The sequence below is a fragment of the Anser anser genome (genome assembly GCF_964211835.1).
Source record: "Anser anser genome assembly, chromosome: 1".
NCBI lineage: Eukaryota > Metazoa > Chordata > Aves > Anseriformes > Anatidae > Anser > Anser anser.
In genome coordinates, this window is record NC_139720.1 from 32,655,147 (window position 1) to 32,680,786 (window position 25,640).

At 39.5% G+C, this 25,640-nt stretch overlaps 1 protein-coding gene across 3 annotated transcripts in view; it reads right to left on the reverse strand.

Annotated features, from left to right (window-relative positions):
• Nucleotides 1-24,817, reverse strand: part of ADAMTS20 (ADAM metallopeptidase with thrombospondin type 1 motif 20) — a 97,014-nt gene extending 72,197 nt beyond the window's left edge. For 2 of the 3 annotated variants that reach the window (XM_083820178.1, XM_083820177.1), the window contains exons 1-4: nt 24,491-24,817; nt 23,964-24,310; nt 10,358-10,520; nt 4,856-5,118 (exon numbers count right to left, since the gene is read on the reverse strand). In XM_083820178.1, the coding sequence (XP_083676304.1) occupies nt 4,856-5,118; nt 10,358-10,520; nt 23,964-24,310; nt 24,491-24,581 (864 nt within the window). In that variant the 5' untranslated portion in view covers nt 24,582-24,817. Of the gene's footprint in view, nt 1-4,855; nt 5,119-10,357; nt 10,521-10,843; nt 11,433-23,963; nt 24,311-24,490 lie in introns of those variants that run through there. The other variant, XM_083820179.1, reaches the window with a different exon arrangement.
• Nucleotides 24,818-25,640: the final 823 nt, after the last annotated feature.

Below are 25,640 nucleotides of genomic sequence, written 5' to 3' on the forward strand. Positions count from 1 at the left end.
TGAGCTTAAGCAAGAACAAATGGCTTTGTGCTGGCTCTCTTTATCTTAAGATAAGCGAAATGTAAAGCACTGAACATTACTGCAGCATTAATAGCAATACACTGACCTGAGTGAAAAGAAAGAGTAAAATACAAGAGTAGCAGCCTTTCAGCAGTAGAGAAACACACTCATCAGAAGATTTTGAACTCAAAAATGTATTTTGTCATTCAGGTGCCAACTCATACAAAAGTAATATGATTAACCTACAATTTATTTCAGTCTACTGCCTATTTTAAAAATTATGACTATATGCTAGATTCAATAACGTTAGCTTTTCCTAAATGCTAGCCTGCATCTGGATATTTTCCCATGCTGTTATGGAAAGCTGAAATGTTAACAGTTGCATAGCATGAACTGCTATGAAAGTCTAAAAACATTCTTTAAACTCATTCCGTATATATTAGGACAAAATCATTCAGCTGGTTTTTAATGAAAGGGGGCAGCATGCTGAGGCACGGATTCTTTCCACACAGAAAATGTTTCAGGGTGTATGCTGATGATGATATGCTGCCACTATGCTGTCAGAAGGGAGAAAAATTATATAAACAAGTCTACAACTAGAAGCATTTTTTTTTATTTTTCTTTTTTTGCTGTTAAGAGCTGTTACTCAGTGCCTTACATTTTACATCTTAGTAAATTATAGTAGGCATAAAATGTTACTAAAATGACAGTAGTATATCAATGGCAGTTTGTGTAATCTTTCAGATTTATTCAGATCAAAGAACAAAACAATGAAGAGCAAAAGCCTCCCTGCACAAAGAGAGGCGCAGGAACTTGATGAAAACAGAAATAGCAGGGTTTAATACTACTTTATAACGGTACTGTTTTGCCATTGAATAATACCATTTTATGATTCCACAAACCCCCTGCAAGCTAAATGAGCTAAACTGACGCTGTCTCAATCCTCTCCGTGAATGTGCGGCCGCCCTCCTGCCATACTGCAGCCCTGGCACTCACGACCAGACAAGCAGCCAAGTCCACAATGTGAGCTGGCCAACAGAGCCGTACCCCAGGTGGTTTCACGTCACATTTTATTTTCAGAACGACAAGAGATTACACAGGTCTTGCTGCAAGCAGGCTAATTATAGACTAAGAAGACTCCAAAATAACTATTTAAACTGTAAATATCTTTAAATGGGTCAGTACTAAGGTGCCTGATGGACAAAAAGACAGTGCCACAAAATGTATTATGGAACCTGATGTGACAATTTTCTGGTGTTTTTATAGTAAACTCCAGGGTTTTAATGAATTTTAATGAATTATCTCAACTTCTAAGATCTCACTTTACTGTTAGGAACTTTGAACTGCTGCAACCTAAATGCCTAAGACAGAGTCTTCCAGCCACGACATCTATTAAGACAGAACCTGCTATGTTGGTGCAACATTTAGAAGAACAAGAAAGAACATGGGGAGTTAAGTGAATGCAGATTTTTTTTTATTAATCACTTCACATTAAATAATGCCACTGTTTATTGTATTTCAATATAAAAATTTTGATAAAGTCCTAAGCCTTTCCATGGCAAAGCTATTCTTTGTACTTTCAAATACATCCTTCAACCAGCAGTAAAAAGCATTTCCAAGACAGAGTAAATACTATGAATACTCATTCCAGTTTAAATACATTCCAGTTTCAGTTCAATGGGATTACTCGCATGCTGAGAGTTAAGCCTTTTCAGGTTGAATTGGATGAGTGACAAGACACTTAAAACCCTAAAAATATTTAGCAGTACATTTTGGTTCTTATTTTCCACCCATAAAAAAAAAATATCCTATAGCAGCAAGTTTACTTTTCTGGTTTTGTTGATGTTTAAAATAAGAAGAAAAAAAAATGGGCCAGGATCTGAAAGGTTCTTCTGGGAGATAGATATCTAAGTTTCATTAAAATTTAATGGGATTTATACGCTTAAACTTTAGGTTTCTTTAAAATCCAAGCCAAAACTGGATATCCTTAGAAGTTTCAGAATGATAAGAGCAAAATATAATGCTTGATTCATTTAAAATGCCAGCAATCTGACAATTTCCTGTAACAGTAGAAGTTGCTTGACCAGACACAAGTACCAGTTAAGTTTAATAATCAAAGCTATCTGTATTATGGTAGAAAGGATAAAATTTAATAGTTTCATTTCTTCCCTTTGTGGGTAATGAAATAAGACTAATAAGGATTCTATTTCAAACAGGAATAGGCTGTGCATCAAGAAAATACCCACTTGCCTACTGATGAATTCTGATATAGATTACATAGCAAAGAGTGGTAGTTACCTGTTTTCCTATTCTCCACATTTATTACTAGCTTATTGAAGCACAAGTATGCTGGGGCATACATGAGAAGGAAGAAAAGATAGCGAAGATAGTATCTTCATATGCATATATTGGATTCGTTTGACAAAGCAACATGTATGTGTGTAAAGGGTTAGACCAGATGACTTTCCAGAGGTCCCTTACAACTTACATTACTCAGTGATTCTATGACTATTTGAAATGCTTAAAGAAGTAGAGGACACTAAGCTGGGATACGTACTCTTGGTGGGAAAAATTAACTCGACTGTGAAGAAAAAATTTCCACAGTTAGGATCCAATTTTGTATTTCCAAGAAGTTTTGCATTTATAAAAGCTAAGTATTTCTACGCAAAGGTTTAAACAAGCTTCTGTTTCAAGATTACCTTCAGAATTAGCAGATGTGCATGTGGACTAATAGCTGCCAAAAGATGCTCATTATACATCTTGCTGAAAACTGTAGTAGATAAAGATATTAAATTCACATTAAAGGTGCCTTTTTGTTGTGTGCCATTACCTCAAAGCCAGCAATAAATGACCTAAGCCCTAGTTCTACAGTATTGACAGGTGCATGCAAGAATGAAGTCACAAGATTTATAGCAAAGAACTGGTGTTTTTTTCATTCATCATGTACGTGTTAAACGCTAATCTTAAAAACAGCTTATATAGGCTCTCTTTAGAAGCAGTTATACAGTGAATACCCTATTTAGTTAGTAGAAGTCCAATTATGTGAGTGAAGAGACACAGGAAACAAACATTATAAGGCATAGTGGCTGAATGAATGACCTCTACAGATGCAGGAACTGTGTTTGCTCTAAACAACAAAAAAAAATTAAATGTATCATTTCATCTAACTGCAAGGTTTTTATAGAAAAACAGCTTCTATTTTAAAATTATGTTTGGACCATTTCATTTTGATTTGTAGTACAACTCTGTATTAAAATGTCATTTTATAATAATGACATTTGCAGGACCAATAGTTTCTAAATGATTTTCAAACTGAATTTGCGCTGTAAGTTTAAAAGGAAAAAACACCTTCCAACAGTGATTTTTTTTGGTCAGACATGACCTTTCAGACCTTCAGTGCTAGCATAAAAACTCAAAGACTATACCGAATTACTAAAAACCTGACATGAGATTCAGCACACATTTAATTTCCATAATTTTTCTTATAAAATGATCAAAGAAGATTCCATCCAACTCTGCTATTGTGCAATGATAGCAGAGTTCTGAAGTTATATAAGAAGCTCTACAAAAAAAAATTATTTAAGTATGATACAGATGTTAGTCATACTTCAAATGCAATTTTCTTTGTAAGACAGAGATAAAGTGTGCAACCGCACAGGACGAAGGCAGCATTTAACAAGAGATTGTAGTGCTACTGTAATTGCACTGTAAGGTGCACAATAGGGAGAAAACAGTTTTTACATTTTGAAAATCCCCCTCCCCCACCCTCCTAATTTTTTAAAATAATAAAAATCAAAAATAAAAATCAATGTGGCGCATTAAGACTTCTAAACTCTGATACCTACATCTGTGTAAGAGGTGACAGCACCTCTGTCAGCTGGTCATGTAGTCATGAGAGTGAACAGAACTCGGTTCAGTTGCCTACATACCCGTATCTAGTGTCATTTCAGATGCTTTACGACATTTTATCCCTACAAAGAACTAGCACGTATGACAGAGTCTACACGAGACCTGCACACCTTTGTGAAGCAGCAGCTGGGGCCAAGGTGGATATCCTATGGCATCTTAATTTGTTTCATAGAAGTATCCAGTGCCAATTAATTGAGCCCCGGGGAAACTATTGAGCTATTCTGTTCATCCAAAAGTAGATGTCTATAACTGATCAAGCAAAGAGCTCTCTTATTTAAACCAGATACCTCCACAGAAACCTAAGTGTAGGTATCTTCATCTGCAAGCCCAACAAAAAGATACAGCTTTCATCTACTAAAGAAGTTTAATTTATGCAAGGACACAAATCTAGAGATTTGAACACAAATTATAGAGAGTGTTTTAGCACGTTTTAATGAAAAACCGTTCAACAGATGTCATAGTAAACCTTTTGATTTTACAGAGCATGTTGTCCTGAGTTCAGAGCCAATACAAGAGGTGACTTTTAGTTGAGCTCTTTCTGTGTTGAATTCTTCCTTGAACCAAATGTCAACTCAAAATCTGACCCATATTAATTCAAAGTTACTTGAAAAAGTAGGATTACTATAATCAAGCATTTTTTCACAATGCCTTTTAACCTCTGTGTCTGCTGTAATTAATCTGTATGTTTAACTCACTGAAGCTTACCAGTTCTTTTAATGTAACAGCAAATCAGGAAATGGGTCAGAGTATTTCACCTACACACCTTACTGCATTAAGCTGGAAAGATGACGAATCTGAAATTTGGGCTTTACATTTTTTGTTTATGGAATCTTTATTTTTAATACAGAATTCAGTCAAATCAGAAGAGTGGGGAGTTGCAAAAGAGAAAACACCAGAACAGAAATAACAAAAATTGCTAATAATTATGAACTTTGGTTTTACTTACTATTGACATCAGTGTTAATATATAGTGCTGTAGATTCTGCCCGTGGTGACGAACCATTTTGGTGTCAGCTGTAACCATCACTTCTACATATCGTGGATAAGAAAGAAAACGTTTTTTCCGGGAATGTGAATTATTGCCACCATCCTTTAAAGATAGATTTTTAAAAGCATACTCTATACTTGGGGACTTCTGTAAAATATTTCTCTCTTCATTTAAATTGCTGAAGTCTGGATGTAGTAAAGTGCTTTCTTTCAGCTTGTTTTCTGTAAAGCAAAAAAAGACTTAATGTAGAATGCAGTTTTTAAATTTAGAAATAGACAGGTAAAACTCTGCCTAAAATAGACAAAGAAAAATTGTAATTATGAGCTTACTTCCAATGAAACCAGTACAAGAACAAAAAAATAAATTAAACATGAAATGCTGTAATAGGAACACCAAAATAGCTATCTGGAACATTAGCATTTACTCCCTCCATATACAAATTAATTGTTGAAAGTTGGTTAAGAATTAGACAGTGGTAATATTGTTCCTGGAATACAGCGTAATTCAAACAGGCAGGCTGGAAGGAGATACGTACTACAATCTAAGCAGTGCAAGAAAAGAGCAAATTAAAATATCCATTTTTACACACAAACCTTTAACATCAATAAAACCAACCATAGCAAGCCATGACAAAGACTAGACCTGAGTCCTGAATTCAAGTCCCTGTCGACTTTTTCATTTATGTATCATTAAATTTGTATAAAGTGATTTCCTTGACAGCTTCATTAATATTCATCATATTGAATCAGGGTTTAAAAGATATAGTTTGGAGGCATTTTAGTATTGTAACACTTCCCAGTTATAGCATGTACTCCAGCCACCAGGGACTTCTGATGCCTGATAAAACCCATGCATTGATCACAGTCACCTCAGCAGCAGCCCACAGAAATACTTAGCTGAGAAGCACGTCTGAATTCTAACTGTTCTCAGGAACTTGAGCACCTACTGAGATACTTCAAGCCACTCAGAAGCCACTCAGAAGCAGTCTTCACTGTTTTTCTGGAGGCTAGACGTCTTCTTAATGAGCAGCTACTGAAGAATATGGCTCATAATATAACCATAGAATATAGAATATATAGAATATAGTCCCAGTAACTACTAACTACATCGTTCCAGTGACTTAGAAGGACTACAGTACTGACTATAAAGATCCTGACTCGGTGTCATTCTCAATTGGAGAGGATTTAAATCTATGCATTCCATATTTCAGTGGAAGATCCCTCATCAGTAAACTTTAAGCTACTTTTGACAGGCAAACTATCTGTCTCCATTAAAGTCAGGGCACAATACAGCCAGAAAATCATAGAATCATTAAGGTTGGAAAAGAGCTCCAAGATCATCTGGTCCAACCATCCCTTTACCACCAATGTCACCCACTAACCCATGTCCCTAAGCACCACGTCCAACCTCTCCTTGAACACCCCCAGGGACGGTGACTCCACCACCTCCCTGGACAACCCATCCCAATGCCTGACTGCTCTTTCTGAGAAGAAATGTCTCCTCATTTCCAACCTGAACCTCCCCGGCAACACTTGAGGCCATTTCCTCTTGTCCAAAATGGCAGTAAAGGGACAACCGCAAGCACCTTTAAGTTTGCTGAGTAGTCACCTGAGAATCAGTCACAAAATATAAGCACAGTAATTGCAAAAATATTGGCACTAACAATTAAAGAGGGAATTCAAAAGAAATGTGGGGGCTGGCATAGAAAAGGAACGTGTTAGTGAGTACCTACTTATATCAGATATTTTCAGACTGACTGAGCCTGATTAAAGAGAACTAGCTGAAGCAGTCTCACATTCACATCATCTTTAGTAAGGTACAGAAGGTGTCTGAGACTAGACTACTGGAAAAAGCGCAAAACAGCACCCGTATTTAAAATGAGAGTTTAAGACAAATTTGCAGACCAGCCAAGACAGCTTCAGTACTTGAACAAATAAAAATAACTGTGCTTATAAATAAACAAAAGGATGAGTAATAGCTATCATATTTATCAAAAACGTTGTGACAAACTCTTCTAGTTTCCCTGTACTGAGGAAACAGAATTTATGAATAAAGGAAATGCAACAGATGTCTTACCCTGACTTGAGTAGGGCTTATAGCACAGTTTCCAATTAACTTTTCATCAGCAAGTTAAAAAGAAACTAGAAACAAGTGTGAAAAAGATTAGCTAGACATCTATAGAAGTAATTACCATGGCCTGATTCCAAACAAAAAAGATGTATTAAATGAGATTTCAAAGGTGACATGTTGTATATCTGCTATTCAAAATATTTTATTCACAAAGTAAAAAACTAGATGTGCAGATGTCAGAGGTTGGGAAGAGTACTACACATGTTGGAGGACAGCATCAGATCTCAGAATGATCTAGAAAAACGGAGGCAGTGGCTTAGAAAAAGAAAAGCTGCAATTCAAGGGAAAGAAATGAGACGTTCTGCATTTGGCCAGAGATGCATGGGATGAAAAGTGACAAGTTAAATAACATATTTTTATTTTTAAGCAAAGGATCTCAACCATTACAGTCAATGACAAGTTGAAACAATAGTGTTTTTTTCTGGGGTTAGTGGGGAGGGGGATGGGACAGGACAGACATAGACAACAACAACAACAGAGTAAGTTATCTTGGAATGTATAAATTGCTACGTTGTCCATATGCATCTAAGGTATTCCTTCCACGCTGCTCAGCATAGACTATGCTTCTGCTAAAACCTCGTGTTTTGGGATTTATTTATTTTTTTTTAAAAGTAAACTAATTTGAATAGCTTAACTCTTTATTAAACTAATATTTTTTCGTGTTTTTTTTTTTTTTTTCCAAATACAAAACACAAAATCTGGAAAAATCCAGCAAAATACAACTATGTGAAGAAACCTGAACACATGATCCATACAGAACAGTTTAGAAAAAAGGGTATGTTTACTCCAAAGAGAAGTATGTTACTAACAGACCTTCTTCAGATCTGCAAGGAAAAGAACACACTATCAACTCCGAAAAAATGCTGAATACCTCCTGGACTTAAATTGTTAAAAGGCAACTGTGGGTATGGTTATAAGGAAGACGTTATTTCACAAACAGTTACATGCAGGGATAGGAAGTCTAGGAAAGTTTGTAATTTCCATAGAGATCTGACAAATGAATATTAGAAATGGAGGAAGAGTTGACCTTGACTTGCTACAGTAACATAAGCAATCTTATTTTCTTTCAATCCTTCTTTCAGTACTTCTTGTAATATATTTTAAGAAAACAAATAATATATGCACAAATTAGGAAATACTGTAAAGGTAAAACAGAATATGGCAAGTCAAGATGAAAGATTTAACATTTTGATACTGTACCGATGAACAAGTAAGAAACAGTTTAAAACAAAAGAAAATAGATGAGGGATTCAAAGAAAATTTAGATATATCCAATACTAATTTTCTTTAAACACAGATAATGGAATTCATCTGACTATATTAAACATATATGTCTAATCATCCAGCTTCTCCTTACAGTCAGTGCAATGAAACTCACATTTTTTGGTAACAAATCATCTTACCCTAAAGAACACGTCCAAAATAAGCACATGAATGATAGTAAATATAGGTGACTTTCTCTCCTTTAAAGTTAAAAAGGGGCTAAGGATGACTAATGCAGATGTACAATGTCTGGAGTGGGATGAGACGGATCACTATTGTCATTATTGTTATAAATCACAACCTGATCAAACATCCACTGCTTAACTTAGAAATAATACTGCCAAATAGAAAGCCTCTCCACATCCCCTTGTCAAAATCCACCAACTAAAGAACAACAAACTCTCATGATCACAAGTATTGCTAGATATACTGTTTCTCCTTGAAGGAAAAAAAAAAAAAAGAAAAAGAAATAGACAGGCAAGGCTAGCATTAAAGGAGACAAATCTCTTAGGAGAAATATAACCACACAAGCTTTTTTCTCCATATATATTTGTGCAATGTCCACCGTCCCTCAAAATAAGTTACAGTAATCCCTGGCTTACAGTCTTCTGTAGCTGATACAATACATGAAAAGGGGAAAATGACCATATTCTTAATGCTGGGAGAGCCTTTTCTTACAGTAAATTGTTTATATTAAGCATATTCTATCACATGCAGCATAGGAAAAAACCACAACCTTAAAGATCTCTTCTTTGGTTCAGTATATACCATTCATAATTTAAAAAAAAATATATATATTTTTAATCAATAGTTGCCTGGCTTTCAAAGTACTAACTCCATGTTCTGCAATAGCAACCACAAATAAACAGGTAGCAACAGCTTCCAGAAAAACAGACTCAAGAAAATAAATACATTTCAGCAGAATTTGTTCAACAGAAGATGACCATAATTAAGGCCAGAAAGCAGCCATCTTCTAAAGAAAAGCAGAATTCTCAACATATTTTTCTGAGTACAAAATGCGATCTAAGAATTTCCCAAAATTCTAACACTAGCCACAAGCTACTCCACTATTTTTGCAACTTATGGTTGAAAACAGCTGGTCAGATATTCCTTAAAAGAAAGTAATATTTGAGACTTTCTGAATTTCCTTTTCTCCAGAGGTACTCAGCGTTGCATAAACATTCCTGAAATGCAAGTAGATTCAAAATGCAAGAAATGCAGATTTCAGTCTCATGTAAAGTGGAGAATTTTAATTAGACAGGATGTTTCTAAATGCCAAGCTGAACCAAATTTAAGCTGCTTTCTCCTATTTTGGGTCTCCACCCAGTTGTGTTTTCTCTGATGCCCACTAAATGAAGCCCATACGCATCTATTAAAAGAAGGCATTTAATCTCTCGCTAGACTTAAAAAATAAGAAATGTTTCAGATACAGCAAAAATGTTTTTAAAATGGCACTACTAGCGAAGCTTCAGACGGACACTGCTCAGACAGGGCCTTCAAAGGCTTCTACATCATAATATCTCAAAGCAGATGACATCTCAGTATTTAGAATGTGACACATTCACTTGTGACACATCCTAACAGTATGCTTGTATATTATACCCCCTTGCTTCTACATAGTTTAAATAAAGCTAAATATTGCTTTGTAGTATGACTACATTAAAATATCCATACAGAAAAACACCTGTATCGATGGGTAATATTATATACTTCCATTTTTAAGGACAGATGTCCTATATTATCCATTAGTTTTGCAATAAATTCATTATCTTTTGTGAATATAAGCAACATAAACTCCTGTGGATCTGCTCCTTAAATGTTTACATATGACACACAGGTGTAAAAATAAATCCACAGAGAAGTTCTTGAAAAGTCAGGATACACTTCTACATACCCATTTTCTCCCACATCTAAACTAGCCACTGGCAAGAAAAAAAAAATTGTTGCCAAGCCTATGTGAAAGAAAAGCATAAGTTCTAGTGGAACAATCTTTCTTTTTTTTTTTTTTTAAATATCAGAACACAGACACTTGAAAAAGTCACATTGAAATTTAAAGTAGGACTATACCTGAAACTTCACATGGTTTGTGGGATTTCTGATACTTTTTATTAAATTCTTCATGCCTGTATATAAGATGTGGTTTGTTATGCTCATCTTCATGTTCACCTCCATCCGTTTTCATGAGAGGTTCTAAAAAATATTCACCATCATGTGCTTTAAAGGTGCCCATCTGAAAGTAAGAGAAGTAATAAAATTATTTTGCACTAAAATACCAATATAAAAACAATTTTAATGGAAGTAAACTAAAATAATATTTTCAGAATAACAGAAATAAATTTGCACTTGAGACGGAGGAAACTTCAGCAGGAGCTGCAGAGACAGAAGCTGGAAGTAAGGCAAAGTTTCTCGTTGAGAATCTTGTCCCACCAGTGTAAACCACAACAAAGATCACCTTACGTATTACCAATAAAACTTACACAAGCCTTACAGAGTTAATGAAACAAAGAAGATCAGAGAAGTCAAAACAATGTAGGTATAACCAAGCAAGATCACCTGGGAAACTGTGCAGAGGGGAGTGGAAGCCATCAAGAAATTCAGGATTTGTGTTGTCTGAGTTCTAGATGAGGCCTTCTGTCCTTTATATCATTGACACTTTTATTCTAAAATTGCATTTTGTCCACATATTAGCAACAGTGTTAACCTGATATTCTTTTCAGTATTTTTAAAAGACTGAAACTAGTTTCAGGAATTCAGGGTTGACAGTTTCATAAATGTTTCTTCTCTTTTTTTTTTTTTTCCCCCTAGGGGACACACATGGTTAACTATGTACTGGGAACCAAAAGAACTTGATTACCAACCAAAGCACTGGCATACATACAAAGGAAAAGAACAAAAATTAAGCTCCTTTTCCCACCACCCCATAATCCATTCAATTACAAAATCCTAACGTGGAATCTCTTCCTTCTCTCTGCACTTCTAACAAAAATTTATGGTTTCCTATGGCTTTAGTGCCATATTTCAGAAGATTATGAAAAGATGTGAAACAAAAGATGTGTAACTAGCAGAGGCGAGGACAGGCACAAGGTTTGCTTAGAAACTACGCAGCAACAAATGAGGACATAGTTCTATAAAACACAATTGAGGCTAGTGCAACTGCTAGAAGGAGGAAAAAACATGTAAGAATTTCAATTTAGCATCCAGAAAGAGGGAGCGCATAGCATCTCGTTGACTGTTTTGCCATATTATATTAGTAGGCTAACTATTATAGGCTTTTTATCTATAAAGAGAACAGTAAACATTTACATTATATGGATTAAGAGATTAGGTATTCAAGTCAACCTTGCAAACGAAGAGTGAGCGGCAGAGCAAGATATCTAAGAATAGATGTGAGAATATATATTTTTTTTTCCCCAGCAGCCTACGGTAGTCTTTTAAAATCTGCTGCAGACTACTTTTGTAACCAGGGCATTACACCTGAATTATAATATCCCCTTGAATTCAGGGCCCTTCTAGCAGTGGCCAGTTTTCTGTTTTTAAAAGACCGTTAGTTATGCTATGCAATAGCTATGCTACAGCTTGTCAGTTAGACCCAGGTGGGTGCAACTTTCTGGGCAAATTGACAGGCACAGATGTGGGGATCCTATCCCTAAGGGGCAAAGCAGTAAGAAGGGATGCTAAGACTCACATCAATGTTTTTATTTAAACTGTCCAAGTCCGAACCACCCAAGTGGCATAAATTTAGATTTGTGAACATTAACACGCTAATTAATTCTTTTCTCCTGGCATATCCTAAGCCCTATTACTAGGTAACAGAGTCTTTTTTTATTATTATTATTTTTAAGATTTAATAAAAGCAAAGACTTCACTGCTGCTGCTTTATTCCCACATGTACATTTTATTTCCCTCTACCCCTAACAGCTAGAGCAGGTTCTTTATTGGCTACGTCAATGGCTTTTCCAATTAACAGGCTTTCAGATCTTACAAAGAAATGGTTTCAGCTATGAGAAACATACCAAGTATGAGAATAATAGCACAGAACTAACAAGGAAAGTGTTTGTGCTGCGTTTTCAAACTCATCTTCCACAATAGCAAACTTCCACTGAAAAAAAAAAAAAAGAGCTGCAAGAACAAGAGTTTATATCTCTACCATTTCAAACTCAAAAAAAAAAAAAAAAAGTTAAAAAAAAATTGCTAAGACGTTTTTGAGTGAGTTTGATAACTTTGAAAATTCCACTCAGATTCCTGATCCTGTACTCAATCAAATGCTGTGAGTGGTACACTACCTAGGAATTCGGAATTACATTTCTGAATGCATTGACCTGTCCAGTTCATGGAGAGAGTCAGCATGAGGCATCACGGCTAACCTAAGTCAGTCTAACATTGCTGATATTCCAACAGCAGCATTCCTGCCTTTCCCCTCTCCTCTTTGTGCACTCCCACACTGCATTTCAGCAGCAGCAATGAAAAGTGCACCAACCCCTCTCCAGGTAAAATCTAAGCCTCCTATCAAGGAAAATTATTTTTCAACCAAAACAGCAAGGGTTACCTGGGAACAGAGGACCATTTCTCCTGAAAATAGATACATAAATAAAAAATAAGCCTTGTTAGCAAAAGCTAACTGCAAAACCAGACTATCGGGCACCTCAGAAGGTGCTCTAATGCCTGCCTATCCCACGGGGCCTAACAACAAATACACAGTATCAAATGCCTAGCAACATCTGGGCGTAACTTTCATTACCTTATAGTTTAAATATCTCAGTCAGAACTCATACAAGTATCTTCTTAATTGAAATCCAGAATCCTGTCCTAAGAATAGACGCGTTGAAGTTGCCTAGGGAAAAAAGGCAGGCAATTTTCCCTCTTAAAAGACATTCAGAAGTAGCAGTAACTGTGTTTACCTCTAGTTTACATTAAATAGAGAAAATGCCTAGAAAGCAAAAGAAACAAATTCTCCTTTGTTAAAAATAGCAAAGAAATAAACAAAACATCATACGCTTACAATCCAAAAAATTCAGACAGACAGCTGGAAGGGAGGAATCCTCCATTATATTTCATGCCCTCAAAATTGTTCTTAGTGTTTTTCCTTTTTGCTTGAAACCAGATTAATACCAAAAGCATAATAATGTCCTTAAAACAGGAGATTCCAACTTTCCAGATGTTTGGGCTAGCCACTTTAGAAAAACAGTGCTGGGTTTCTTCTCCCTTGTTCACGCTCTGGCCCAGTATCCCAGGACCACTGTTTAGTCGTATACAAAATGGCTGATCAAAACCCATAATGCAAAAAACTTTTATTCTCTCCTTAATTCTCTCCTCATCAACAGTATATGGATACACAAGCAATAACTACTGCCATTGTTTAGGAACACCTCCCAGCAGCAGCCCACGATAACTTTATTTTGTTGCACATCCCCTGTGCAAGTTCAAGAGAACTCTTTATATTGCAAGTGAAAACACAAAGGATAAGAGATGAGAAAAAGTGCTCTAACATCAGAAGAGCGTATTATATCTGTAATTTAAAACCCAAGCAGACATTACAATTTATTCAACAGTCACCAGTGAAATAAGTTTGGAGTGGAATACTAAACTAACAAAAATCCAAGCTCTGGGAGACAGCACTACCCATACGTGGTTGCAGTCGGATTAATGAGTGGAAACCAGCATCTCAGAAAGCAACCCAGTCAAAAGAAAAAGTTAAGAGAAGCTATGCTTGAAACCACCAATATCAATTCTTAGACTAAAGCTGGATTTTGATTAGCTACACATGGTTTTCTCCTCATTTGCCTAGCACAGAGGTCTACAAACTACGTTGTTCTGCCTGGTGTGCAGTCCTTCATTCACAAAAGCGCTGCTTCTTCTGGTGATCTGGTGGCAGATCCTGCAGATACAAATGGAGCCATTACTGTGAGTTAGGCTCGCAAGGAAGAGGGCTGTAAGATCCAAGTGAAGATTACTTTGGTAAAAACAAATAAACCAAACAAAGTCACTGAGATGTACAGAGGCAGGTTGCTGAAACAGGAGCCCAAGCATTTGCAGGAAATGAAATCAGAAATGAACTGGATTTACTTATCAGCCACAGATGCCTCTGAAATCATGTAACAAGAAATCTGCCCTAAACATTCTATTTCTGTTCTCAGATAAAGAGGGAAAAGTACATTTAAAAGATCTCTTCGGTGGAAGTGGAATACAAAATTGAAAACAGTCTCTTGCACATCATAAATAAGTGGTCCAAAGAAAGTAGGAAAGAGTGAGCACTACGCAGAACTGTATGCGTATGCACAGATTTGAGGAAATTTATGAGAAAGCCCACATGAGAAAGATAATTTATTTCTTGGATTTAAGATCTTCTGGATGAGCTAGACACGTTATATTGAATCAAGGTTCAATGGATCAAGGCAGCTACTCACTCTGTATGGTATGTCTCAGTGGTTTAAAGTGGCTTAAAAGTGTATAGTCTTAATCAATGCGTTTGCTCTATTCCAGGAGTAGTAGAAATAAGTATTGCAGGATTTATGGGTAAAGTACGGACCATACCCATATATACAAATTACATCCTTGTGTATAATGGCAACTTGGAAGAACACATGGAAGACATAAGGGATATACAGCAGGTTTCAGAAACATGGAATTAATCTTAATATGTCCAACAGCAAAATTGGAAAGATTTCAGAAAAATGCTAAACGAATGACTGAAGTTCTGGAAAACATGACTCCAAACTGGCAGACTCCCTCCCAGGTAAGCTCTGCTCCTATGCTTAAGTATTTTTCATGCCCTCATAGCATGGCTTCTCAACTCCAGCTCAAAAACCTGCAAGTAGTTTACAGAACAGGTACTTTCTCAGTCAAAGTTAGAAAATACCCTTCTTTCGTATTATTTTCTCTCTCTCGTTCAGTGTTGTGTTAATTCAAAACTCTTCCAAATAATGTGAGAAGCCCTTCACCCTTCTCTGCCTGTTCCACTGTTACAACATTTTCTAATGAAAGACTTGAGAAGAATAGCCTAATTAGTTCACTGAAGAAAAAAAAGTGTTAGAGGTTATCTGATCATGGTACAGTGCCAACATCTGGAAGAGAGATTTTTACCAGAAAACAAACGAGAAGCACAGTAAGATGTAGTGATTGCCAGCTCACTTATTACAACTACAGATAATATAATAAAGGAAATAGGAATAAAATAATAAATAATATACCAGCAAAACAACATTAAAAAAATCCACCTAGCAATGAAAAAATGTTACCTGGTGGAACACCTTTTTAGGAGTGATTAGAAGCAGCATTACATTTCAAGCTCTTAAAGACTGATAGAATAAAGTGCTACAAAAAGAATAGGGAAAAATATTTGATCATCAGTTGAACCGTATGATCTGACTTCACATTTCCTCACAAATTCAGTGACACTAGGATTTCATTAGCAGATAGAAATCATACCTTTGGCGTACTAAATCACACCTGTAACAGAATTAGTAAGGCAACCCATCCTTGCTCAGAAGTATCCTCGTCTGAGAAGACAGGTCCCTAGTCACTGGCTGAATACAAGTTCCAATTTGGAATTACATAATTAAGTTCCATGTAAAATCCTGAAGGGCTCTTACCTACTAACGTGTTTAGATCATGCCTGATCTAACCATACTGAAAACTGTAGTCTTGGATCCAGTACCCTAGCAGCCCCCCAAAGGGTTACTTCCACTCAGGAACACACAAAAAAGACAATTCCCATTCTGCATAACAGCCTAGGGGAAAGCCTATACATGTGGGAAGCGGAAAACCCAGTGGCAGGTACCCTGAGCATCTCTTGGTAAGACTATTCCAGACAACAAAAAGCCTGGCTGAAGCCAAGTAAAATGGCATTTCTGAAGTTTCTAAATACAATCTGGAATAACAGACTAGCTAAATAGTGGAGAACTTGAGAGTGTTATAGTAACAATCTCAAGGACAGCTGGAAAAAGCAGGCAGAAAAGCCTGCAGGGATCACAGCAATTACCAAGATTCATTGGAGTGGAAGGAAATGAGAGGGCCAGTTTATTTATTGTTACCTTTATATAAAATTTACAGTGAACTAGTCAGACAAATCAATTTTTTAACAATGTAACAGCTTTTGCGGCAGAAACATTACAGAGATTTCATTATAGAAAAGTAGCTATTCCGTAATATCCAGCGAAACTGGAAAGTGAAGTGTACGTATACACAAATTTAGTTAAACACACGTGAATAAGCTATCATCAAGCTAAGTATTTCCCTAGAACACAGACCTAAGGGATCCTCCACACTAGAGTCTGGAAGGAAACTACTATATAACCTTGCCTGTCTCAGTGAATGAGAAGCGAATTTGCATTTGAGATTTATCCCTGTTAGAAGAACAGGGAGAAGAAGTTCCTAGCTTCTTCTTCTAAGAAGAAGTTGCTAGCTTCTTCTAGTTTTAAGAACACACAGAACCACCTTTCATTCTCCTAGGGAGGTGAATAGCTCCAAAGGGACCTTTCAACCTCAACCTCACATACATCACCAGGCAGTTATCACTCAAGCACACACAGCTATAGCTAGATTTTCACCTTGTTTTAGTCAATCACACAGTAGTTACCTGGAGAACTTCTGTCAATGTACGTATACCCAGAAGATACAGTCTCTTTTCATGGTTTAACTTAGCTACCATAACCTTGCCGTTTTCTACATGAAAGTAGATCATGGAAGTAGAACTGAACATATTGCAGATCTGATATCTCACATGGAAAGCCCATTTATATTCCCCAAGCACGCACAATCTCCTGAGATCCATGACAGTTAACTGTTGCCTGCCCCAGGGGGTGGAAGCATTAGTTTAATGCAGAAAAAGCAGGTTTACACAGTTCACTGAACAGTGATTTAGTTCTTCTAGTGACAGAGGGCCACATGATGTGTCCTTCCTCCTCCCCTAACTCAACCGAGTATGTTCATGCACAACACCCTCTGTATGCTTCCCAAGAGTTTAATGAAAACATTTTTATAAGCAAATCCAGTCTCCTGTGGCTGCACGCAGCCTTCCAGCAAGTCCACCTGTGCCACAAACCCAAACCAATGAAAGATTGACTGTTGCCTGTAAAAAGTAGCAATTCCATGAGGCCACTGCCACCAGAACAATTTATCTGACAAACAGAATGCACTCAGGAAGCTGTCAGGAAAGGAGGCTACCAGACACAGGATGTGGGCAAAAGGCAGAACAGAGACTGCTGAACATCTTATGTCAAGGATGCTAAGCCGCCTGGGACATGCCTAGATGAAGGACAGTTCTTGTAGAACGGCTGGTCAAAAGAGCAGACACACACATACTCAGAGCCTACTGTTTCTGATAAACATTTTCTGTGACAGACCTTCAGCTGTACAATTCCCTTCCCCATATGTTTTCTCATTTTAAAGTTTTATTAATTCTGCCTGTATTTGCTGATCTATGCTGGTTCCTGGGTAGAAGCAGAGCATCTCTGGAAGCAGAGATGCTCAGAGATTGGGAAAAAATGTATTGGGAATATTTTGATGTCTAACGGTTGGGGGGGGGGGCACAACTTAAGCCGTCTTACTATTTTTTAATGAATTGTGCAATAAATAGTTATTTTGCCAAAACAGGCAAACACGCAAGCAGAAATTTAGTCAGGGATAAAGGACCATCTTCAAGTACTATGGTCCGCTCTCTAATGTATGTAAAAAAGATCTCTAGTGCCTTCATGCAGGAAAACAAAGCTAAGAAAAGACAAGACAGCAAGAGTAAAAAGGTCTGCATCATCCACTCTGTGGCCAACAGAGCAAGACTGGGAAGACTTCGGGCAACTGAGGATCAAACGTCACACAAGTCAAATAATTAAATAAAAATAATAACAACAAAATGGTCCTGCTTCTGAGCATACAGGTTAGAGAAAAGCTAACAGGAAAATAAGCCAAAGTAAGAAAGACAAAAATTGCAATGAAATGAAGTCCATAGCAAAAGACTATGCAAAAGCCATAGCAAAAGAAGAAATAATCAGAGAGGAAAGCAGAGAAGAAAAAAATAAAAATAAAGAAAGATTCAAATGAAGAAATTTTTCTACTCCATTGCTATGTAGATTCTTACACTATAGAGAAGGTGGGGTTCAACCTACTTCCTAATACGCTTTCATTCTGTTTAGCTAAAAAAAAATTAAACAAAAAAATTATCTTTTACTGAAGTTCATTCCTTATACCTAAACTCATTTCGCGCTTGTGAGAGATGAAATAAGTGCAAGGGACTGTAGTGGTAGCACTGCAATTTGTTGTTGTTACGTTGCAGGGATTCAGGGCTAGCTGACTCACCTTGTATACCTATACGACAAGTGAAACCAGAACTATCAAGTAGAAGTCATCAGGTCAGTCTGTCAGCACTAATAAGACTTGGTTTGTCCAAACAAGAAGTGATTCTCTTGACACTTTAACATGACTTATTCCTTGTTTATGATGGAATCTCTACATTAAGAAGATAAAATCTATAGAAACTAGTATGTGGCTAAGATTTATAAATGTGACCTGAATGCTGGAAACTGATTTGCCTTTCAGATTTACATGGTAACTTGTTTGAAGTTGCAGCCACTAAGTTAAAACATTAAGTTGCCCTAGGGTAAGCATATCTTTCAGTTACAAGTGTTAAAAGTTCTTTTTGGGAAAAAAAAAAATCACTAGTTTAACTCGCTGAAGCTACTAGTACCACACAGCACAAAACTGTGGAGGGCAGAACGATAAAGGGAAGGAGTACGTCACCTGCATTACAACTCCACAAGAAACTGTATGCTGACTACACTAGTGACAGCTTCTAACTCCTGCACAATTTATTTTTTAAACCAATTAGAATTTCATTAAAATAAATTCCAGAGCTGCCTACTTTCCCTAAAAAAAAGGACCATTGTAGTCATACATAGCAGACAGAATTGTTTTCAAAATCTCCCAAAAAGGTGATCCGGTGATCCACAATAATAAAAAATAAGTACAGCCTCTTGTACTGAGCAAATTCTGAAGATTCACTTCAGTTCATTTTTACATGGAGAATGGCAAGAATATAAGCTTGATGTTCAAAAAAGGGGCTTCCTTGAACTCCTAAGGGAGGAAGAAATTTGTCGTGCAGACCTCACTACTCTGCAGAAGCTACACTAGAACACAGCAGCCCTGCCTTCCTGGACTACAGAAAGCTGATCTGCAAATCCATGCAAGAAAAAAAATTCACATGTACTCCTAACTTTTGCCAGTCACTTAGCATGTGACATTTCTCTATACCCCAGAGACTGCACACCCAAAGAAATGTTGGTTTCTTCCTCACTTAATTTCCCTTCTCAGAGTAAAATCACATCAAATACCTTTGGCATTTAGGCACTCTCCCAGTTCACAAAAACAAATTTTAGCTGTCCCCAGAGTCTGGCAACACATCCCTGACCTCCAAGGAAGAATACCAGGCTTCTCAAGGGACTAAACATTTTTTTCTATAGCATTCGGGATAAAAAGCAAAATAACTTCAAAAAGCTCTTTTTTTTTTTTCTTCTCCTGAGCCTGCTGGTAACATTCCAGTTAAAACTCATGATATCTGCCTCACATCTTGATACTTTACTCATTGGTATTTGTCAATCAACTTGTAGCCTATGTTCTTGAAAGTTAAATTAAGCATTTTTACCTCTGATTTTGCTGTCTGGATAATGTATGAGAGGTCACTTTAGTCCACATGAATCCAGTGACATCCTCAGCAGATCCTGTTTCCCATGTCTGTAGGAAGTTAAAGTTGACTAATGCAGTAAAAGCAAAAAAGATATAGAACTTAGGAAAATAAAGTGAAATTGAGTTTGAAATTTCAAAAATTACTCTCAAGATGTAAGAAATATGCCTGTATGTGATCAGATGTTCAACGAGGCAGCCAGGCCATCACTCCAAATGACCTTCTGCCTTTGACAGCCTCCCAAACTTCCCTAATTACAGGCTCCCTCCTAGCAATTACTACAGGCTCCCCGCTGACCTTCTAACCTCCCTTTGCCATTTGCATCCCTGAACCCAGGGCGCGCTCTGAAATGTAACACAACAAAACTGCATACAGGGTGTCAGGAGCCATTAAGCAAAGCTCCACGGGTACTCTGGGCTGTACATGCTCTTGGCACACTCGGAAAAAGGCTTAACTGAGGGTGAAAAGGGAAAGCAGAGCTCGAGGGGGAGAACACAACCTGAGAATGCAAACAAGAGGAGAAGGAACTTGGGAACCAGCAGTGAAGCTCCCAATGCAGGCAGTGCAGAGGTTGGGGAAAGGCGCCTACAGGATACAGTGAGTGCAAGCACCTAGTTTAACTTCAGATCACTCTCAGGCAGACCTTCAGAGCAACTTTTAAGATTCCATTGTTAGTTTTCCTGTTTTTTTTTTTTGTTTGTTTGTTTGTTTTTCCTCTCCTAAGTCCACATCCTTTTTTCATCCCTAGCTTTTACAGCATTGGTCTACTGCAACTGCCTCATAGATGCAAGTTTGGAAGATACAATTATACCTAATAATTCTAAGCAACCCCGTCTATTTTAATTTCTATACGCCAAACCGAAGTTCAGCAAGGGAGAAAATGTATCCTAAGAAGAGACTGGATTTTACTTCAAATAAATATCATACAGGGTTGCTGAGTCACTACAGTCTAGTTTCTAGTATCTCACAATAAATACCTCATCTTACCTCATCTGTAGTCCTTAAATCACTTAAATCTTTGCATTTATTCACAAAGCAGAGTGCAGTTCGATAAAAGAGAAATAACTGACTAGCCTATTTTTGCAGGTACATTTGTTGAATGCACAAAACAAACACATTTTAAAAACACTGGGAAAAAAAAGAAAAAAAAGGATCTTTCCACTAACTTTTACAACAAGTCCATTACAACAGTCCTTAAACATGAGGACAGCTGTACCCAGGAGTGCAGAATGTGTTCCAGGAAGACAAGATTTCACAGAAAAAGAAAACCCACCTGGCCTCTGTCCCCCTGCTTTTATGCCCATTCTTCTCTTCCAAAGAAATTAGCTCCCCTGGTAGTCATAGAATCATTAAGGTTGGAAAAGACCTTCAGGATCATCTGGTCCAACCATCACCCTACCAATGTCACCCACTAAACCACGTCCCAAAACACCATGTCCAACGTTTCCTTGAACACCCCCAGGGACAGTGACTCCACCACCTCCCTGGGCAACCCGTCCCAATGCCTGACTACGGATGAAGAACAGTAAGCTGAAAGCTCTAAGTGAGGTTAGGAGGGTACTCTGTGCAGGTATCAGCAACATCTCCTCACACTCAAACAATCCCTCTTTGGGAGCTGTGGTCATGTACCACAAGAAGTGCACCAGCCACCATGCAAGGCTCTGCTTCATCTTCTCAAAACCATACCAGGTTCATTAGCAACAGAAAGGCGGCCACAATGGCTTTGTCTGCCTGGAAAAAGTTGAAACAAGCAGCAAGAGAAAGTCCTGCAAGCTCTGGGATAGCAAGGCCTTTGGTGGTGGTTCAGACAAGGAACTCGTAACGACAGCCAGGCAATGATGGAGGACATGAAGTCCAGCTGGAAGCTGTAGTGAAAGTTTACAAGGTTCATCTAGAAGAGGAAAAGGCTCAGTTTACTGGCGTTCAAGGATTTACAAGTGGAAGAATGCATGGTACAGACCGTAGTACAACTGAAATAGGGAAAAAAACAAGAGAAGTGAGACATTCGAATTACTATAGCAAAGAAGGTCTTGCACTGAAGAATTGAAAACCATGAAGCAGTAGGCAGTTGGGACAGCTTTGAAGTGTGGTAGGTACATGTTTTTCAGATAAATGATTTTCAGCACATGCAGCCCCTTCAAGCAATAAGAAGAGATTATTTGCAGGGAGAGGATTAAAACAGACAATAAAAGTCATGAAAAGAGAAGATTTTAAGTTTCTCATGTTTATTATAGAGTATGACACTATCCCCAGTCCCATGGTATATGAACGAACAAGAACATGAAAACCTATTTGCAATTATTTGTGACTCCTCCTCTTTTCTACTTCCCTTTGAGCTAGGTGTACAACATACTGAAGGCTTTGGCATAGGTTCAAGTTGGGTTTTGTACAAAGCAGATGAACCAATGAGATCTGTTTGTAAAGAAAGATACTTAGGCAAAACTGTGGTGAATTCAGAATTAATGGTTTAGAATGCTTGCTTCTTCAGTAATTTCCACAGAACAGCCCAAGTCTACAGGCTTCAAACCCGAAGACAAGATGGCATCTATCCACATATCCAAGAATAAGCACTAGACAGTAGAGGTGTCTCTTGGAAGTACCATTTACTTCTGATCCTCTTTTCTACCACACGTATTGCCTTCTTTTAATATGCATCTCTCTCGCCCACATGCATCCAGCCAATTCCATTCTATCTTCTATATGCTACCAGAAAGAGACTAGAATATGATACCACTAGATTTTTTCACTTCCCAGAAATAAGTCTTGCACCTTTACATTCCTCATCGGCTACAATAAAAACCTTGTCTCAACCTCAACTGCCATTCACCGGAAGGTTTACAACATTGTATTTTTAAGGTGTGCAGCTATTTTAAAGCACTGCAAAGGAATGGCTGGTCTGGCAACCATTGTAGCTGTCCTCAGTATTTCAATAAACAGTAGTATGGTAAAGCACCAGATATCATGTCTTCACAGAATCATCTAGGTTGGAAGAGACCTCCAAGGTCACCCAGTCCAACCTCTGACCTAACACTAACAAGTCCTCCACTAAACCATATCGCTAAGCTCTACATCTAAACGTCTTTCAAAGACCTCCAGGGATGGTGACTGAACCACTTTCCTGGGCAGCCCATTCCAATGCCTAACGACCCTTTCAGTAAACAAATTCTTTCCTAATATCCAACCCAAACCTCGCCTGACGCAACTTCAGCCCATTCCCCCTCATCCTATCACCAGGCACGTGGGAGTCTTGTCTCTAGATATAAAACTATGAAATGCAGCAACACAGTACAATGGCTTTGACAGACAGCTGTGTGGTACTATTTCTTGATTATACCTTTGGAAAAAAAACACAAGGAATACTATCAAAGTACGAGTAAAGAACACACTTCAATAGAGTTTTGATTCCTTTGCTCAATTCAGTTAAGTAAAGAAGCATTTTACAGTCACACTCCCAGTGAAGTCAATGGGAAACTTCCCATTCACTTTAATAGAAACACAATTAGAGAGCACTGCAGTGCATCTACTGGAACATGACACACGGCTACAGGGTGACTGAAAGCACAGGAAGAAAAGTACCAACGTTAGTTGTTCTCTCATCATCTCAAGCACCACTGTTTCTCACTCATAACCACATCACATCCATCTAGCTGCAAACGCATAGCTGATGCCAACTCACAGCAGCATTTTACTAAAACAATAGCTTACTGAGTTTCTGATGCATGGTTTTTTCCCTCCATTATAATGCCATAAGTGTCAAGAGTTACATCAACCATCCTGTCGCTGGCCAGCAACAGATCCTTTGAAAGCAGCGTTTGTACATCCCGCCAGAAGCGGCTCATCATGACCGCACGCTGCCAACGCCAAGACATTTCGCGACCAACTACTTGGAACGACGCCCGAGAACTTCCAGCTCGGCTCCGCGGCGAAGGCATCCCACTACACTTCTTTCAGGGAGGGAAAAGAGCGTGAATGGAGACAGGAGGGAGCAACCGAGCCGCTTACCAAGCCGCCGCAGATGCTGAAGACGGCCATGTGCGCCTCCTGCGCGTTGACGTGCCCGCGGTAGAAGCAGTGGCGCAGATCTGGGGTCTCCTGCTCCTGCGGGGCCCCGACGTGCACCGTGGTGTACTGAGCGGCGATGAAGGCAGCATCAGCGCTCAGGTTGAGCTGGAAGACCTGCCCGTAGGCAGCGAGCTGGTAGTGCGTCCGGAAAGCGGCGGGCTCCGGTGGACCCTCCAAGCTCCTTCTCCTCCTGCTGAAGTGATGCGTGTGAGGGAAAGCTTCGCCGAACTCATTCACCCGGACGGGCGTGACGATTTCGTAGGAGGACAGCCGCTTCACCAAGGTCTCTGCAACGGACAGACGGACACTCAGCCTCCCCGGGCAGCTCGGGAGCCACCTCCGCCCGCTCCCTGCCGGTGACAGGACGAGCCGCAGCGCTCTCCAGAAGCTTCCCTCCCGCTCCGCGGCCCCTTCCGCAGCCCCCCGGCACCCCCCGGCCGTCTCCTCCTTTGTTGCCGCTCCTTTACCTTGCCCGGGGTGGAAGCGGAGCCCCCGCGACCCGGCGCCGAGCAGGGCGAGGGGGCAGAGCACGGCCGCCAGCCACCCCGCCGCCCGCATGGCTCGCTCCGCCCGCGGCGCGCCCCGGGGCCGCTGCCTCAGCCGCTGCCACCGCTCGGCTCCCTCATGCCGCCCCCAGCTCCCTCTCCTCCTCCTCCTCCTCCTCCTCGGTGGGCGAGGGCGGCCCGGCCTTTCCCTCCTTCCCTCCCTCCGCCTTCCCTCGCCCCTGCCGCAGCCGCCGGAGGCGAGGCTGCCCAGCCGCCTTCAGGCGGGGGCCATCCCCGGAGCCGCGCTTCAAAGCGGGGCCCCGGGGCCCGGCCCGCCCCCGGGGCAGGCCGGGCCCAATGGCGGAGCGCAGCCGCCCGCCGCGCAGCGCCTCCTCCGCCCGCACCCCGCGGGGCGGCTGAGGGGGGACGGGGCCCGGCCGGCCGGCGAGGGAAAGGTGTCGCTGAAAGGGAAAAATGGGGCTTTTCGAGCAAACGCTAGCTGTGTTTTTTTTTTTTGAAGGAGAATCAGGGAGGCTGGCAGTCCCGAGTTCACCCTGAGAAGGGCAAAGGGAGCTCCGTGCGGTTAGGGGGTGGCCCATCAGCTTCTGTGGTTGCCCACATGCACCCCGCTGACCACCTCTGAGGTACCTGTTTGAGATTTTGCTCACACCTGTAGGGCGAGGACCTCCTCACGCACAGCTTTGAAGGAAGGGGATCTCGGCACGGAGCGCAGGCTGACACCGCGGTGTCAACAGACTCGACTTGTTTTTCTTTAATGCCGAATCCCCTGCTTATTCTGTCTGAGCAAAGTCTTCATAAAACTGCTTAAAGCAGCATTCAGGAAGGCCCTGCATCCATTATGTGGAGATTATGGACTATCAACCTTGCTGAAAATGGTTTGTTTGGAGACCGTACTAGCAGTCACTATCAGCCAGAGGGCAGGAAGGTCCCCAGCCCACCCCATGCTCACATGTGTGGGTCGCATCATTGTGTACCTTCTACAGCAGCACTTTGAGGTTGTCCCAGTGGCTCCTAGAGGCAGTGGGATGCCTGGGGTAAGGCAGAGTCATCTTGACCTCCACACAGGACTTTGAGGAGCCCAGTGAGTCTGTTGAGTAAGGGCTACCCCAGG